General features: G+C 52.9%; 1 protein-coding gene across 10 annotated transcripts in view; it reads left to right on the plus strand.

The window, feature by feature from the left end:
- Positions 1-18,610, plus strand: part of FHAD1 (forkhead associated phosphopeptide binding domain 1) — a 117,476-nt gene that overhangs the window by 85,098 nt on the left and 13,768 nt on the right. For all 10 annotated transcript variants that reach the window (XR_008292238.1, XR_008292229.1, XR_008292233.1 and 7 more), the window contains 8 exons: positions 4,233-4,406; positions 5,994-6,210; positions 7,560-7,644; positions 8,176-8,282; positions 10,118-10,277; positions 11,469-11,601; positions 14,929-15,055; positions 15,711-15,835. Coding sequence is in view for 2 of the 10 variants with exons in the window: in XM_053207393.1 (XP_053063368.1) it covers positions 4,233-4,406; positions 5,994-6,210; positions 7,560-7,644; positions 8,176-8,282; positions 10,118-10,277; positions 11,469-11,601; positions 14,929-15,055; positions 15,711-15,835 (1,128 nt within the window). In the remaining 8 variants the exon portion in view is untranslated. The remainder of the gene's footprint in view (positions 1-4,232; positions 4,407-5,993; positions 6,211-7,559; positions 7,645-8,175; positions 8,283-10,117; positions 10,278-11,468; positions 11,602-14,928; positions 15,056-15,710; positions 15,836-18,610) is intronic.

The raw sequence follows: 18,610 nt of genomic DNA on the forward strand, positions 1-18,610 counted from the left end.
ATTAACATTTTTCAAGTAGATTCGTCAGGACATCAAATGGATTAGGAAGGAGGTGGATGCTAAAAACAAAAAAAAATGTGGATCAGTGAAATTGATGAACCGTCACAGGATTTACTGTAGCAGTTACAGTGGAAGGGAAGACGCAGGTGACTGTACAGCTGTCTAGATGACAATGGTCCGAATCAAAACCACAATGAGATACCACCTCACACCTGTCGGAAGGGCTAACATTAACAACTCAGGCAACAACAGATGTTGGCGAGGACGTGGAGAGAGAGGATCTCTTTTGCCTTGTTGGTGGCAATGCAAGCTGGTGCGGCTACTCTGGAAAACAGCATGGAGGTTCCTCAAAAAACTAAAAATAGAACTACCCTACAACCCAGCAATGGCACTACGAGGCATTTATCCAAGGGATGCAGGTGTGCTGTTTCGAAGGGACACATGCACCCCCATGTTTATAACAACACTATCGACAATAGCCTAAGTATCAAAAGAGTCCGAATGTCCATCGATGGATGAATGGATAAAGAAGATGGGGTATCTGTATACAATGGAGTATTATTCGGCAATCAAAAAGAATGAAATCTTGCCATTTGCAGCTATGTGGATGGAACTGGAGGGTATTATGCTAAGTGAAACTAGTCAGAGAAAGACAAATATCGTATGACTTCACTCATATGAGGACTTTAAGAGACAAAACACATGAACATAAGGGAAGGGAAACAAAAATAATATAAAAATAGGGAGGGGGACAGAACATAAGAGACTCTTTTTTAAAAAAAAAATTTTTTTTAACGTTTATTTATTTTTGAGACAGAGAGAGAGCATGAACGGGGGAGGGTCAGAGAGAGGGAGACACAGCATCTGAAACAGGCTCCAGGCTCTGAGCTGTCAGCACAGAGCCTGACGCGGGGCTTGAACCCACGGACCGCGAGATCATGACCTGAGCCGAAGTCAGATGCTTAACCGACTGAGCCACCCAGGTGCCCATAAGAGACTCTTAAATATGGAGAAGAAACAGAGGCTTGCTGGAGGGGGTGTGGGAAGGGGGATGGGCTAACTGGGTAAGGGGCACTAAGGAATCTACTCCTGAAATCATTGTTGCACTATAGGCTCACTAACTTGGATATAAATTTAAAATAAAATGAAATGAAACAAAACGAAACAAAACAAAATAAAATAAAATAAATATTTCAAAGCACAGCCAAAAAAAAAAAAAAAAGGAAAGAAAGAAAGAAAATGGGCTGATTGTTCATGGATATTGGGCCATTCTTGGTACTCGACCCTGAGAGGATCTCTCCCAAGGATCATCACATAGCGTATCCAACAACATCCTCAACAACCTTAGAACGACAGTGACATCAGAGGGTTGAGGTCTTGCGACAGCCCGCAAGTTACCCTGGTGGCATCACACCAGACACGGAGAATCGGGACCCCCCTCCCCAGGAACTCGCCATTTACCAGGAAAGACCAGGGAAGTACAAGGTCAAAGAACCAACCAGACACAGAGGTGTTTATTCCCGTGCTGTTACACTCGTCTACACAGAAGAACAAGGGAACGATTGAGGTTCGCCGAAGCGGGCATCAGAGAAAGAGGAGAGAAGGGAAAAGAAACATCAATCCAGACCCGTGCGGACGGTGGACTTTGTTCCTGTCCTCGAGGAAGCAGCCGAGCTGCCGGCAAGGAGCAGAGACACCGGGCACCGTGCTCTGCCCTGGGGCGGCTTCGTGGCCCATCAAAGAACCGGTTGGCTTGCTGTGGATTCGCCGGGACAGCCGGGGGGTCTTGCCGTGAGCTGTAGGTGACAGGCTGCTCTGTGGGACATGCCTGCCAGTGTTCTCAGCGAGCACCTTCTTTGGCCAGGTCTGCACCTTGTCCGCCCTGGGATTTCTCAACGGTGACAGCGATGGTAAGGCCCCCAGACAGAATCGGCTGGAGTTCAGTGGCGACACGAAGGGACTGGAGCAACTCCCCGGGGAGGCTCCCACGAGTCACACGGTGAAAAAAGGGCTTTTCCTGTTGTTTTTAAATCCGTTTCCTTTCCCAGTGATAAAAGGAGCAACTATTTGCTCTAAAAATTTTGAAGAAAATCTAAAACTACCCATGAGTCCACTGAGCACATTTACCATTAGTGACATTTTGATAGGATTCCTTCCAGACCTTCTGCGTGCTCATCATTATTATAGACCTCGACACCCAGCAGTTCGTTACAAAGTGACTTACCCTGTTAACACTGTGTACGCTGATCTGAACGCTTTTTTTTTTTTTAACTTCATACATTACAAAAATGTCTCTAGGTCATGGAACATTCTTCCAATACCTGCCTTGGACAGATAACCTGGGTTTGCACTCCGTTGGATGGACCCCAGTTTATTTACCTCCCCCGCCTCCCCCACCCAGCGGTTGGGCACTGGGGCTGTTTGCGTTTTCACCGGAGTAAAAACAGCGCTTGGCTGAACATCCCTGCGCATCGGTCCTTGTGCAGGTGTGAGGCGACGTCCTTAGGACAGATTCCCGAAAATGGAATCACTGGGTCACGGCGGGTAAACGTTTTCAGCCTTTTGATGTACGTTCCCAGTGACCTTCCAAGAAGGTCATGCCAGTTCGCACTGCCACCAACAGAGTCTGACAATGCCCGGCGCCACACCCCAAGGATGTATTTTAGGTTGGATTAAAGAACGCTCGTGAAAAGGCTGCACACGCACGGTGTGATTGCAACTATGCCTGTGACGTTCTGGAAAAGGCAGAAGTATGGAGACAGCGAAACGACCAGGGGTCGGCGGAGGGGGGAGGGGTGAATGGGTGCAGCACAGAGGACTTTCAGGGCAGCGAAACTACCGCATGTGATAACGTAATGGTGGATTCGTGTCCTCATACGTTTGGTCAGACGCGCGGAGGGCACGGCAGGGAGTGAACCCTAGAGTAGACTATGGGCTTTGGGTGAGCGTGAGGTGTCAATGCCAGTTCATCAGTTAGAACAAAGGTGCCAGCTGGTTCGGGGTGTGGATGATGGGGGCGGGGATGTGGATGATGGGGACAGGGGTGTGGATGATGGGGGCGGGGCCTCCGGGGGGGGATGAGAGCACATGTAAGAGGGCTCTGCGTTTTCCTCTTGATTTTGCTGTGAACCTAAAACTCTTTTTTTTTTTTAATATAATTTATTGTCAAATTGCCTAACATGCGGTGTGTACCGTGTGCTCTTGGTTTTGGGGGTAGATTCCCGTGGTTCATCACACCCAGTGCCCACCCCAGCAAGTGCCCTCTTCAATGCCCATCACCCATATTCCCCTCTTTATTTTTTTTTTTAATTTATAATGTTTGTTTATTCTTGAGAGAGAGGGAGACAGGGTGTGAGCGGCAGGGGCGGAGAGAGAGGGAGACACAGAATCCGAAGCAGGCTCCAGGCTCCAGGCTCCGGGCTGTCAGCACAGAGCCCGACGCGGGGCTCGAACTCACGGACTATGAGATCATGCCTTGAGCTGGTCAGACACTTAACCGACTGAGCCACCCAGGTGCCCCAGATTTTCCCCTCTTTCAAAATAAGGTCAAGTAGGAGCGCCTGGGTGGCTCAGTCAGTTGAGTGTCCAGCTTTTGATATCAGCTCAAGTCTTGATCTCACGGTTCATGGGTTCGAGCCCCACGTCGGGCTCTGCGCTGACAGCACGGAGCCTGCTCGGGACTCTCTCTCTCTCTCTCTCTCTCTCTCTCTCTCTCTCTCTCTCTCTCAAAATAAGTAAATAAACTTACAAAAAATAAACTCAAGTCAATGAACAAAGTTTGTGAAGCCCCCACCACAGGACCTGTCACAAAGCTCACATTCCACGAGGTTGAGGAGGGACTCAGGGAGGGGAGTGCAATTGGACAGTCTGGGGCTGGAAGAGTGGGTTCCAGGAAGAGGAACGAGGCGATTAGAGTCCACCTTGCCGGAGCCCAGGGCGAAGAGGGGAGGGCCTCCCTCCAAAGCCAGGGAGGAAGGTGCTGGAGGCAGACCCTGTGGCAAAGGGCTGAAGGAGCTCGGCCCATTTATCCCGGAAAATAAATTTAGACAGAGACATGACATCCCTCCTCAAATATTTAAAGGGCCGCCTCGCAAAATAGAAGTAAAACTTACTCAGTGCGCTCCAGGTGGCAGAACAAAAACACCTCCTCTCTGGAAGCAAGGGGAGGGGGGCGGCTAGGGCAAACGCTTATTCCTGAATTCCTGTTAATTTGCTGTTTGCCGTTTGTCCAGGAAATAGATTTGAAAGTGCAAAAAGAAGATGTTTTAAATAATAAGTTGAATGACGCGCTGGCCATGATAGAAGAGATTCAGAAAACCAAGATGGCTGAGAGCCTGAAAGCTGAGAGCCTCAGCATGGAATTAAACAAAACGTTAGCCGAACTGGAAACGGCCAGGACAGAAATGGTGAGCTGGTGCCTTCCAGGGACGGGAGACTCTTTCCCTCAGTGAAAGATCACGATACCGGGAAAACTCGTGACTTAGACCGGGGGCTCTCAGCCTGGGCACTGCTGCTGTTCCAGGTTGGATAACCCCTTCCTGTGTGCGGCTGTCCTGTTCATCACGGGCTGCTTAACATCGCCCCTGGTCTCTACCTGCTAGATGTCAGTGGCATCCTTCCCCCGGTTGTGGCAACCCAAAATGTCTTCAGACTTTGCCCAATGTCCTTTGGGGGGGGTGGGGGGCAAAATCACCCTCTATTGAGAAGCAGTGGTCTAGTCTGAAAGGTAAACAGAGGCTACGATGGCCTCTCTCCAGGCGTCGTAAGGTGTAACGCAGGGTCCTTACAGCATCTGGCTGAAGGACTGAGCAGCCCCAGAACTTAGTGATCAATGACTATTCCACAGACTTGAAGGTGATGTTTTACAATTTTAGCTCGCCATTCAAGGCCCTCCATCCTCGGGGCTCAATATTTCACTCATTTGTCATTCGTACACGCAACCAACAGGTCTGTGGGCAAGGAGGTAATAGAGGCTTCATCGGGCAGAAGCGCCCCAAAAGTGAATTTGAGAGGGACTAGAGTAGGAGAGGCCAGCTCAGGCCGGGGCACACAGTGGCCATTACAGAGTCTAGGCTCATGAGGACCTGCGCACAGGAGCAGGCCAGAAGGAGTTCCGACAAGAGAAATGGCAGGACTCGATAACTGATTGACGGGACATGAGCACCAAGGAGAGGAGGGTGCTGATCGAGACAGCCTGGGCTGTCAGGGCACCCAGGGCAACGATGGCATATGAGTGATGTGTTGATGGGAACATGGAGGTCACGGTGGCTCTTGTGGGGCAGGGTCTCTGTTGCAGAGAAGATGAAGAATTCAGACTTAGGCGCAGGTGGGGTCTCAACGTTCGACAGTGCCCCAAACTTTTGGCGGTCCAGTAGATGTGGGGGGAAAGCAAGAGAGCCAAGAAACGTGTGGTCGGAGAAGCAGGAGGGGGCGAGGAATGAGGCACTGAACACGGAGGGGCAGGGCGGCCACGGGAAGGGGTCCGATTCACCACTTGGTGATGATTGGTAGCTTTTGCTTTTAAGAACTACGAATGCCTTGGCCTTTTCTTACAACGTTGTCCATTCATTAATTCAACCAACATGTACCGAGCAGGGATGCAGGCTGTGGGTCCGTTGGTAACTAAGGCGAGTTTCTGCTCCCCTGGACCTTCCATTCTCGCGGGAATGGGAAAGAAACGAAATCGTGCAGATCACGGAAAATGAAAGAGGATGACGGACTAGAGAGCTGTCTCGGGCTTCTCCTTTAGACAGGCAGTCAGGAAGGGCCTCTCCGAGGAGGCGCCATCGGAGCTGAGACCTGATGCACGCGAGAAGGAGTCAGCCATGCGAGGAGCTGGGGGAGGAGGGTACCATGCAGAACGGACAGCCCAGGCAAAGGCCCCGAGGTGGGTCTGAGTCCCGTGCCTGTGGGTGCCAAGGGGGCATCTTGCTCTCGTCGTCAGTGGCGTCACGCCCGGGTCCCAGGAGCACACGGACCCCCTGTTCCCCCAGATCGTGATGGAGGAGCGGCTGCAGCACACAGTAAAGGCCCTCCGGGACGAACAGGAAGCACAGAAACACGGATTTGAAACCGAAGTCATGGAATACAAGGAGCAAATCAAACAGCACTCCCAGACGATCGTGAGCCTGGAAGAAAGGCTGCAAAAAGTGACCGCGCGCCACAGAAAGATAGAAGGAGAGATTGCAACTCTGAAGGACAACGACCCAGGTCGGTCCAAAGAAATGCCGAGCAGGCGTTAGCGTTCGGGACAGGGCCTGGTCACCCTGCGGGTCCCCATAGGCTGATGGGTAGGAGAAGGCTGCCCCTCGCTCATTTACTGTCTGCAGATGCTCTTTGCTTCCTGTTACACCGCAAGATTGGGGCCCTCGAGGCCCACGTCAGACAGAAGTCACGGCAATGCGAAGGGACGTCCTTTGTGCCGAGTCAGTGAGCCGGTGGGGACGCACAGGCTGCCGAGGGTATCAGAGCAGCATGACAGAGGGTGTCCTTTCCGCATGAAAACATCCTGCGCGGGGGCCTTTCAAAGGCTTCTCTCTGCCCTCAGCAATTTGCGACTTTGTCTAATGGACTTTCGTCGCCAGCCAGTGTTGGTCTCTTAAAAAATAAACCCAAAAGGGGCTGACAAAAGAACTCAGAGCTGTGAGCACTTACTCACCCCAAATGACCCAGGCAACGCAATACATTGCAAAGACGCTGAGCTCTCGGTGGGGGGGAGAGTTCTGGAACTGGAGGCCTCGGACCAGGGTTTCTCGACCCCGGCTCCAGTGACATTTGGAACTGGCTAGGCCTTTGTCGCGGGGGCCGTCCCGCGCACTGTGGGCGTTGAGCAGTGTCCCTGGCCTCCACCCCCTGCACGTCAGCAGCACCCCCACCCCAGTGGGACTACCAGAACCATCTCCGGACGTTGCCAAGTGTCCCTGGCCGGGGTGGGGGGGCACACTCACCCCTGATTGAGAACCATGGTCTTGGTTGTCAACCGAATTCCCGCCCTGACAGGTGACCCAGGGTGAACAGGGCACTGTGACAAGGGCACGAAGCAGGACTCAGTTTCCCAATCCAGTTCCAGGTCAGAGGGAGGACGGTTAAGCTGGGACCCCAAGAATGACTACTTCCTTGTGACCCCACGTTTAGCGCAGTCCCCGCCATAAAGCAGACATTCCATGAGCCCCTGGTGATTGAAAGTGAGGGGGCGAGCGTGTGACTGAGGGTGAGGAGTAAGTGGGAGGCGAGGACAGGACAAGACCTGTCTGGGAGGAGAGGAGGAATAGGGAGGAGGCGCAGCCCAGGGCTTCGGGCTCTGGCTGTCACCAGCTTAGCCGAGTGGCCACCGGCAGGTCCTGTCACTCCTGTGCCCATTTTCCCATCTGAAAATGAGTAGCCGGGAAGATTTCGTGCGCTCGCTCATACGTGGCCGGTGGGTGGGAGCCAGCCGGCGCCACAGAACACACGTGGGGCTTTTTAGGCAGAGAGGGCGGCGGGGTGGGGAGGGTTGCTAAGCTGGAAAAGACGCAGGTGTTCGAGGACAGCGATGACCCTCGCGTGTCCCCCTGATTCAGCCCAGGAGGAGGTGATGCAGCGAGAGCCCCCGGCGGTGCCTCCGACGGAGACCAGTGTCAAAGACGAAGTGGGTGACACCTTGATGTGAGTCCTGAGGGGTGTGTGCACACGAGGCCGGAGACCCCTGCTTCTGGCCATGTCCTCAGAGCCTGAGAAGAGGAGCAGAGTCCGGGGCCATCCTGCTGTTACCTGAATTTCTCAGTTCCTTTCGCAAGTCAGGATGGTGGCATGGAAAAAGATCTGGGTGGATCTATGCCCGGATCCCGAAATACAACCCCTTCCAGTTGTGAGGCCCTGGGCCCCCAGTCATGTCACCTTACTGTACCTTAGCTTCCTCGTCTGTGAAAGAAGGAGACACTTGTCATATCTCAGCCTCAGCCCAAATCCAGAGGGGATCCTCTGTTCTCTCGCCATGGGTGTGTTTGCATCGCATTCAGTTTTTGTTCTGAGGATTTTTAAAGAACACGCTTATCCCTTCTGCTGGGACTGGTGTCCCGTGGACGCCACTGATGGAGGGTCACTTTGCGTTTCTACTTGGCCCCGTCCGGGTCCAGGCCCTGGGGGTGCCACCGAGCCTGGGGTGAGCTGACGTGGCCCGTTTCTTGTGAATTTCAGAGGGGATCTACTGGCCGCTCAGAAGGAAATCCTGTCTCAGCAGGAGGTCATCATGAGGTTACGGAAAAACCTCACGGAAGCCCACAACCGAATGTCAGACTTGAGAGGTTTGTATGATGGCCTGTGTCTCTTGACTTCCTGACCCGCTTCGAGAAAGAACAGGCTTAAGAGCTGGAAAGGTTGGGGGCGCCTGGGTGGCTCAGTCGGTTGAGCATCCAGCTCCTGATGTCAGCTCAGGTCATGATCTCACGGTTCATGAGTTCGAGCCCCGCGTCGGGCTCTGTGCTGACAGCTCGGAGCCTGGAGCCCGCTTCGGATTCTGTGTCTCCCTCTCTCTCTGCCCCTCCCACGCTCGCTCACTCTCTCCCTCTCTCTTTCTCTCTCTCTCAAAAATAAAATAAACGTTTAAACCGCATTTTTAAATCCCAGTGACCTGCTTTCCTGGGCGGTCACAGAGTTTGTACCTCAGTCAGCAAGACACGTGCCTTATCAGGGGCCACTTGCCTTATCTTCTCCGCCTTGAGATGCAGCTTCTTTGGGGGAGGGGAAAATCTCCTTTTACCTAAGAGGATTTGTCTCTGGAGGCAAAGGCTGGGAGGGAGGGAGTCGTGGGCCCGCACAAACCCTAGCCCTCCCCAGCTCTGGGACCTAGAGCGGGGGTAATCTCTCCACACCTCCCCTGCATCACACCTGCTTCCTGGAGTTGGCCCCCCCTTACACTGGGGAGGGGCAAAAGAGCGCGAGCAAGTCTGGCCGAACATTCCGACTTTGCTCTTCTCGCCCCACCCCCACCCCCGTTCTTTTATTTCGGCCTCTCCCGGCTTCTCTTAGCCCTTCTCCTCCTTCCCAGCTCCAGCCTCCGTGAGGCCGAAAGGCACAGGCAGGCTGTCAGGAGATAAAACCAGGTTTAGGAAAGTCGACAGAGGGCGAGGAGCACTCCTCTTGTCCCCACCTCAAACCCCGTGCACCCCAAAACCTTCAGTGGCATTTGCTCCCTGCGGCTGTAACGGTTAATGCTCCCAAGGCGTTTACGGCTGACTTTTTCAAAGCGTGATTTTCGTTCATGCTGAGGTCTGAGAGAACGTGTAGTAGAGAGGCCGCCGAGTCCAGCTCTAGAATCAGGAGACATTGGACCCGGTTCTGGGTCTGCTATTTGCTAGTCCCATGAGTTGTTTAGGCAAGTCACTTTACCTCTCTGAGCCTCAGTTTGTGCATCTGTGAAGCGGGGGTGTTCCTGGTAACTAACCTGTCGGGTCACCATGAAAATCTGAGGCCATGCGAGTGTCTCAGTTTGGATTTCCCCAGAGGCTGACCCTGAGGCCAGAATGCCAGAATTCCAGAATTCCGAGGCAGGTGGTGTATTTGAGAGGCGATCCCAGGGGGCGGCAGTGGTGGAGGTGCCAGAGAAGCAGGACAGGGACGGGAATAACAGCTGTGCTGTCAGTCAAGGGCAGAGAGTGCGGCTGGGGTTGAGCCCTGCAGGGGAAGGACGCCAGGAGCAGGGTACAAATCAGCCGCCAGGCTGCCCGCCTGAGGGGGAGGAAGCCAGTCTCCCCTGCCTCGGCTGGAGGCTGAGAGCAGACTCCAGAGTCCTTAGCACGAACGCCCTTAGGCAAACAGGTGCAGAGGCAGGCAGCTGGAGGTCGGCCAGGGAGCTCAAAATGCCAGAAGCACAGAGGCGGGGCCCTGACAGCTTCTGGAACCTGGGGCTGTACTCTGCTGTAGTTTGCTAAGGTGCAAGCAGACCCTGGCCATTCCTAATGCCCCCGCCCACCACACACACACACACACACACACACACACACACACACACACACACATCCGGGAGAATTCCTGGAGGGTAGGCCCGCCTCGTGGTTCTTGTAGGCCTGGAAGAGCTGCTGTGGCCCTGGCGGAGACCTGAGGCAGGAGACCCCCTCCCCAGCTTTCCTGTTTCTCCCAGGGGAGCTTAATGAAAAGCAGAAGACGGAACTGGAGCGGAGCGTGGCCCTGGTCCAGCAACAAAGCAACGAACTAAAAGCGCTCAAGGAAAAGATGGCGCAGCTGACTGGCCTGGTGGAAAAGAAGGACAGGGAGCTGGAGGTCCTCAAGGAGGCACTCAGGTCTGTGGGAAGGTCCTCATGGGGTGTACACATGTACATCCTGGAGAGATGGATGGATGGATGGATGGATGGATGGATGGATGGGTAGGTGGATGGGTAGTTGGGTGGGTGGGTGGATGGATGGGTGACATGTATTTCATGCGTCGCAGCCTTATCATGTAAAGGAAGGTTTTGCTTAGTTCTATGCTCATCAAACATCCCTGCCCCATATTCCAGTGATAGGTCTCTGCTTAAATGCCACTTCCTCCAGGAAGCCCTCTGTCACTCACCCCCCACCAAACATAGCCAAGGGCTCCAGCCTAGCACTTCTCACATAGCTATGCTACTATTGACTGTTTAATTGTCCGCCTTCCCCACAAGGTCCCTGATACAGATCTTGCCTGCTGTTGACTCCCCAGCATTCGCACAGTGCCCAGCACATAGGGAACTTAATGAATATCAATTGAACAAATGTATAAACTGGGGTACCAGAGGTTAGCTTAAAATAAATGTGAAATTTCATTGTCGTCCCATGGGTTAGTCCATGTGAGTTGGCATTTTCATCCATAAAAATACGTGTGAGTTTGCATTTTCATCCGTAATGTATCCTTATTTTGACCCGAGAGTAATGTTTTCTCCAAGAAAGGTTGAGTAAAATCCACATCTCGTGAAAAACCCTGTAGCTCTATATGCCTCATGGCTCATAGCCAAGGCAGGTTCACCCAGTGGCTGAAAGAACAGGTTCCAGACCCAGGCTGCCCGACTTCAAAGCCAGCCTCCTTCACTTACAAGTTTCACGATCGTCGGCAAATTGCTGTGTGTCTGTTTCCTTGTCTGTAAAATGGGACAAGGAGAGTCTCCGGCTCGTGGGACTCTACGTGAAACAGAAGGGTTAACACATAAAAGTGTTAGAAACGGCAGACAGGGAGTACATGTCCCCAGTGAATGCCACAGCAGGTGTCCCACAGACCTAGTATGGGAAACAAGGGTGGACAGGTGCCTACTGTCCTGACCGCGACTTTTGAAGTCCCCTGAAACTAAATTCTCTAGAAACCTGCTGGCAGGAGACTTGAAGGCCTAGGGGTTTCGGTTACCTGTAAACACAGAGTTCCTTTTCCCGTTCTGCCAGTGGCTACAAAGGTCACTCGTGGCTTCCGGAACCTCATGCTGCCAGCCATCCTGCTGTCCAGTGACTCATCTTCTCTGCCCTAGGGCCTCTCAAGAGAAACACCGAGTCCAGCTGCACAAGGAAAAGGAACAGAAGCCCAAGAACACGACCCAGATGTGTGACATCTCAGTGCAGATGGAACCCGTCCACACTGACATTTTCTCGAGCAGTCAGGAGGTGAGTGCCGTCCGGTCGCGGGCGGCCAGCAGGACGTGCTACACGGGAGCCCAGTGGTGGCTGTCTTCGCTTCTGATAGTATTTGCATTCCGAGTGCCAAATGTAGGCACTTGCTTCTGTGAAACGTTCAAAGTGAAAAGCGGCCGTCCGGCCCTCCAACCCCCCCCAACCCCCCAGTCACTGGAGGTCACCGCTGCCAGTCGCATGCTATTTGTCACGTTGTGTCCTCAGCCCTTTGCCTCACAGAGACTGCCCTACCCTCCAGACAGGCGTGGTCGTGCGGTGCTCGAAGGCCAGGCTCACATCCAGGCTGCCCGGGTTTCATCCCTGAGTGGGACTCCTTCACTCGGAAACGCTGACCCCAGGGAGGTTACATGTGCCGTCCCTCTTGTCTGGGAAGCAGGAGTTAGGACAGCCACCACCCCACGGGGTCATAAAGAAACAAATTTGATTTATGCACATAAGCACACACAACCTATACATACATGTCTATATAATCTGGTTGCAGAATGATGGTATTAAGCCATACGTATATATTCATTCTGCAACTTGTTTTTTTCCCCACCTGACACAATATAAAGGCCACCTTCTCTAGTAAGTATTTAAAAACCTGCTTCGTTCTTTTAAACGAGGGCATAGAATTCCACGGTGTCCCTTTTATCCAGCCCTGTCCCCTGTTGGTGGACATTTATACGTTATTTCTACTTCCACACGTTGCTGTAGTTGATGTCCTTGTGGGTATGTATGCAGAACAGATTCCCGGATGTGAAAGTGCTGGGTCCGGAGGGCGTCCTGAACCATGCTGGGTAGGGGCCAAACTGCCCTCCCAGAGAGCCACACCACTGACGCTCCAGGCCTGTCTCTCGGTGACTTCTCTGGGGGTGCCTGCCTGGGAGCCCCGGCTGCACAGCCCCCTGCCGGCCCGGGAGGGCGCGTGTCTTTGAGTGAGAGCAGCCCATGCCACGCGGCCCCCGCAGGTGGCACTCACATTCTGCCTCCGTGGCGGGGGCCGTGGTGCCTCCCACAGTCCGTGGAAGCCTGACCACGGGCTGCAGTGGTTCCTCGAGGCCTCGGGTTTCCTGGAGTCCGGGGGGACCTCCTTTTCCCCTTTGCTTTAGGAAACCAGAGAACAGGGCGCTCCGGCAATGGGCTTTGGATTTTCACTCGGAAACGGGGCCAAATGTGTCAGCTTGCCTCCCTGCTTCCTCAAAGATGCCATCCCCCTGCCAAACAGCAGTGAGCCAGGACCGCACGCAGCTCGAACGAAAGGGCTCGGCGGCCCAGCCAGCTGTCCTTGTCACCGTCGCTGTCCAGCGCACTTTAACAGAAGTTAAAAGCCCTCGGGGCAGCCTCGGTGGGGCGGGGAGCGGGTCTCACTCCCGTCTCCGACCCGTTGGAATCCCAGGCTCTTAGTGCGGGACGCAGCCCATATTCGTTCGCTTTTCCGGCACCTACTGAACGTCTGCTGTATGCCAGGCCTAGCGCTGGGCACAGAGGAAGGCACACAGGGTTCCTGTTCGCACCAGACCCCCTCAGGCTCTGCACGAGTTTGCCAGAATGGGTTGCTGACCTGATGCCGAAATTAGTAATTTCTCTTATGTGGGGGGATTCACGGAAGAGGATGGGCGGGGCGGGGGCGGGGAGGCTGCAAGATAAAAGGGAAAAAGTATTTGTTCCTCCTCAGAATGGCTTTCCAAACTCGGGCTACTTCCTGCTTTCTAAGCCAGAGTGGGTCAGAGGGCGTAAGAGTTGTATGAGAAAGAATCTTCATCTTCTCTAAATAAACAAATTCCCAGAAGAGCCATGAGTAAGGGTCACATCGGGCTCAGACATACTCTTCAGACAGAATAAAGGCTGTCACCCAGCCTCGCTGCTGTGGCTGCCCCAACCCCCAGGTCAGTAGCCCCTGCTCTCCTCTCTGCACCCCTGCACGTGTGCACACACATATCACTCACACACACACACACACACACACACACACACACACACACGACATTTCAGGTGTTTACTCCTGGGCTGACCTACACTCTCAAATACAGCAAGGCTAGTATAGAACCAACCTAGGAAGAGTGAACCAGCCGTGCAGTCTATAAGGAGGCTGAAGACAGTATCCAGGTCAAATGAGGTCCTACTAAGTGCAGACGGGTGGAGCACCCCCTTCTTTTTTGCTGGTGAGCCTGGTCCCGGCCAGAAAGCCAGGACAGGCTCCTTCCTACTCCTGTTTCTGACCTTGGTTCGTTCAGTCTCCGTAACTATTGCGCATCTACTAAGCTGGGGCACGGGGCTGGACTCTGGGAACACCACTGGAGACGGGACTTTGTTCGCACGGAGCCCGTGTGACACACGGGGGCTTCAGGGGGGTCCCGGAACCTCCAGAAACTGTATGCAAATGTTGTGTATATGTGACTTCCTCTGAAAGATGGAACCTCGGATTCTTCCAAATCTGAAAGGTAGATATGACCCTTAAAAGATAGAGAAGACCAAGGGGCGCCTGGGTGGCTCAGTCGCTTGAGTGTCTGACTTCAGCTCAGGTCATGATCTCAACAGTTTGTGAGTTCGAGCCCCGTGTTGGGCTCTGTGCTGACAACTCGGAGCCTGGAGCCTGATTTGGACTCTGTGTCTCCCTCTCTCTCTTCCCCTCCCCTGCTTATGCTTTCTGTCTTTCTCTTGCTCTCTCTCTCAAAAATGAATAAACGTTTTAAAAAAATTTTTTAAAGATAGAGAAGACCTCTCCTTGTCTATGCCCTTCATCAGCCCTACTCTAGCTCTGTGCCTGGTGGCTACCATATTGGGTGGTGCGAATATGGAACATTCCCCTCGTCACAAGAGACCTCTGTTGGACAGTAGAGGCTCCGGAAGTCTCAGGGAAAGGTTTTCCTTTCTCCAGACCAACCATGAGCCTGTCAAACTCCCCCCCATCCTTGTTACCAGTCAAGAAGAAAATATCATGTGTTCTCATCCCAAAAATGCCCCTCCTGCAGCAGAATTTGATGGGATTATTCTGAAACAAGATCCAAAATGACAACAAATAGAAACCCAGGCTGAGCAGAATATTAGAATAAAATATAAAATGTGGGGAGGGAACATAGAGGGGGGTTTTATTTATAGATATGCTAAGTAGGTAAGACAGTTGAAAATCTTCCTAGATGTGACTTTATATTTGAAATGAAAATTTTAAATCCCTTCTGTGCCAAAGCCCCTTATAGTAGCTTCCAAGGTACTAAGTGACAGGGTCCCTACTAGCCACGAATTGTACGTGTTTCTTGGAATATAAGGGAGAAATTCTGACCCCTAATAACGCTGCTATCTGAACCATTCTGGCCGCAGGAATCCTTCAGTGATCTAGGGGCCAAGTGCAAAGGGTCCCGACACGAGGAAGTCATTCAGCGTCAGAAAAAAGCCTTGTCTGAACTGCGTGCACGAATTAAGGAGCTGGAGAAGGCGTCCTCAGCAAGTAAGTTCCCTCCCTGCTGGTCTCCCTCTCCCAGCTCACAGTCCTGAGCCCCATACTCTAGGGATCACTCTGGGCGCTGACAATCGGCCAGGACCACTGTCTCCTATCCCCATCACTTCATAACCGAAAGGACGTAGTGATACAAGGAAAGATGGCAGGCATGGTCTCAGAGTCAAGGGCAAGGCTTGGTATTTAAATAAGTAGGATTTCGTGGAAAAGTCACTACGTTGTCCTCCTTTTTCTCATTTCGCTGTGGCCCGGCGGGAACTTGGTCATAGACTAACACTGCAAGGATCGGCCTTGGGGAACCTCCTAGAACACCCTGTTTAGAGGGGATAGCATTCTCAAGACACTGCTGGGGGAAGCGCTGAGCTAGGACCCGGAGGCCAGGGTTCAAGTTCCGTCCTTGCTCCTATAGCTGAAAGTTCACCCTCTGTGCCTTGGCACTGACACCTGCGAGGCCGCAGCCACCTCCTAGCTGTGTGACCTTGGACAAGCCACCTACCTGTCTAGGCCTATTTCTCACCTGCCAAGGGAGGGGGCTGGAGATCAGCACCTGCCTACGGTAAGGGTCCCGTAAAGAGCAGCTGTGATCATTACGAGCAATAACTTCTTCCCGACCCTTTCTTTTGACTCTCACTTACTTGTTTTATAGATCCTAAGGACCACCCGAATGAATCATTTCTAGACTCAAAGGCTGTCAGAATGGAAACAAATGTCCAGAAGACATCGGACGCAAAACCTGACGTGCCAGCTTTCTCAAGAATAGAGATCAGAGCGGTAACCAAAGAAAGTTTGTCCCCGCGGTGACTGAGACGTGGAGTGCGTGGGCCTGAGGGCAGACACCAGCCGTGCGCTCTGGCACAGCCGTGAGCGTCAGAGGTTCAGGGCCGGCCCTCCCTGGCAGGCCAACATCTGTGCCGACCCCTCGGTGGCTTTGCCATAGCGGTGACCCCGTGTCTGGACAGAGAGGTTGCTTTCCGTTTGTGGCCAGCGTGGTAAACCCTTGCACTGACACTGAGCCAGGGTAATCGCTGGCGGGCCCTCCTTTTCACGTTATGTGTTCTGTTCCGCAGAAAATAGCTCAACAAGCTACTTCTTAACATTACGCCGTGAGTTTGCCTCAAGTGTGCTTTTCGTGGCGACCTGAAGAACACGAACATGTAAAGGGTAGCAGGAGGGCTGATTAAGAGGCACAGGTTCTAGAATCAGAGGGGCCCGTGTCAGAATCCCAGCCCTGCAAGCCGTGTGGCCTTGGGCGGGCTCAGCCTTTCTGGGACTCCCTTCCCCAGCTGGGAAATGACGAAGATTTAGAGGTGGCGGTGGTAAGTGCTTGGCCCCGCCACCTAGCTCAGAGCGAACACTTAATAAATTGTAGCTGTGAATGACGGTTCGAGGTATTTAAATAGCATCACTCAAGAAAACCTCCCTTTCTTAAGGGAAATGGTTTTATTTGCTAGGATTTTCAGAAGTGATTCGATTGTTATGGTGAAGGTGCCCCGTACCCTAAATGGATGTCCGGTGGGTGTCTGACACGTGACGGTGGACAGCTCAGGTCGGTGTCACTCACGGGATCCCCTGGGCTCAGCTTGCTGCCACAGCGGGATCTAAATTTTTTTGTTTTTAACGTTTATCATTTTTGAGAGAGAGACAGAGACAGGGACAGGGAGAGAGAGCAAGCAGGGGAGGGGCAGAGAGAGAGACACACACACACACAGAATCGGAAGCAGGCTCCAGGTCCTGAGCTGCCAGCACAGAGCCCGACGCGGGGCTCGAACTCACAGACCGCGAGATCATGACGTAAGCCGAAGTCGGCCGCTCAACCGGCTGAGCCACCCGGGCGCCCCGCCACAGCTGGATCTAAACCACGCACAGGCTTTTAGAAGAAATAACGGGGTGCCTGGTGGTTTAGTTGGCTGAGCATCTGACTCTTGACCTTGGCTCAGGTCTTGATCTCAGGGTTGTGAATAAAAGCCCCACATTGGGCTCCGTGCTGGGCATGAAGTCTACTTAAAAAAGAAAGAAAGAAAAAGAAAGGAAGGAAGGAAGGAGGGAAGGAAGGAAGGAAGGAAGGAAGGAAGGAAGGAAGGAAGGAAGGAAGGAAAGAGAGAGAGAGAGAGAAAGAAAGAAAGAAAGAAAGAAAGAAAGAAAGAAAGAAAGAAAAAGAAGAAAAGAAAAGACAGAGGAGGGGAGGGGAGGGGAGGGGAGGGGAGGGGAGGGAAGAACAAAATCATCCTATCTGTACCAATATTCCCCTGCGCAAGTTTTCTAGACACTTGCTAGGAATGTGAGTCTTCAAAAATGTGTTGGCTTTCTGGATAACCCCCCACTGTCTGAGGTTGGAAGGGGAGGGACAGTCTCCAGAAAAAGGCAGACTCAGCTAAGAACATATCCTAACCTGCTTCCAAGATTTACTTTCGCCTTAGCCCTGACCCTCTCCAACCACCAACACCAGAGAGCAGGAACCGCCCCCCACACACGCACCCTCTCAGAAGACCCCAATCCTCCAAGCTTGGCAATAATAAAAATTAAAAGAAGGAGCTGGAGGAAGGCTGGCTGACATCTGTGAAGTGCCTCCTGGGTGCTGGGCACTGAGCTAAACTCTCATTTGTCAATCACCCCTCCCAGCGGCCTTGTGCTGGAGTTACTATCGTGCCCATTTTACAGACACGAAAAGTCAAGACTTAGGGCGATCAGGTACGTCACCCAAGGTCACAGCATAATGCCTGATGGAGCCAGGACTGTGTCTGTGGCAGCCCGTCCCTAGCCCTCTGCTAGTCTGCAGACAAGGACAAGGGGACTGCGTGATTGAACCTTGTAGACCAGACTCTGCCTTAGGTGACCCTCCATCGGGGAAGAAGGGAACCGGAAGAGGGGTGCAGAGGACAGCGCCCAGAGCCGGGCACGCTCAGTGATGCTTCACACTCTCTTGCAGCAGGTGTGCCCAGTTGACTGTCATCAAGTCCCCTCTTTTACGCTCCTTGCTATAGACGTGGAGACAAAGAGTCCATGCTTTTCTATCCCAGTCACTTTCTGAGCTTTCCGTGTTTGTAGCTGGGCTTCCTTTTAATCTCAGGCGTTTACAGTATCGTGCCAGCAAATGCTGCGGGCCAAGAGATGCTCACGGCGAGCACTTAACCCAGTCTGCTTTGGGGGGAGATTTATGACAGTTATTTGTGGTCCGTCAGGCTCCCCGATCTGGCCGGTGGCTTTTCCGTGCGGTCCGTAGGGACTTTCAGCAGCCAGCTGGCTGATAGGGTCTTAGGGCATAGCTGCAAACACCCTTCAGCACTGTTTCTAAACAGCGTGGGTCTAAAGTGATGGCCGCCCACCAGGTTCCAGCACTGGGGGAGGGTTTGGCCAAATCGGGTGAGGGTATCGTCTCTGCTGCCTGAAAAGGAGACTCCTTTAATAAAAGGAGTCTCACTGATTCAACAAGCATGGCCACCAGGTGCCATTCTGTGCCAGGTGCCATGCTGGGCACGAGAAATGGAACAGCGAGCAAAAGCAAGGAAGCTCGTCATCTAGACCGGGGTTTCCCGACCGGAACACGAC

Source organism: Acinonyx jubatus, chromosome C1 (genome assembly GCF_027475565.1).
Source record: "Acinonyx jubatus isolate Ajub_Pintada_27869175 chromosome C1, VMU_Ajub_asm_v1.0, whole genome shotgun sequence".
Classification (NCBI taxonomy): domain Eukaryota; kingdom Metazoa; phylum Chordata; class Mammalia; order Carnivora; family Felidae; genus Acinonyx; species Acinonyx jubatus.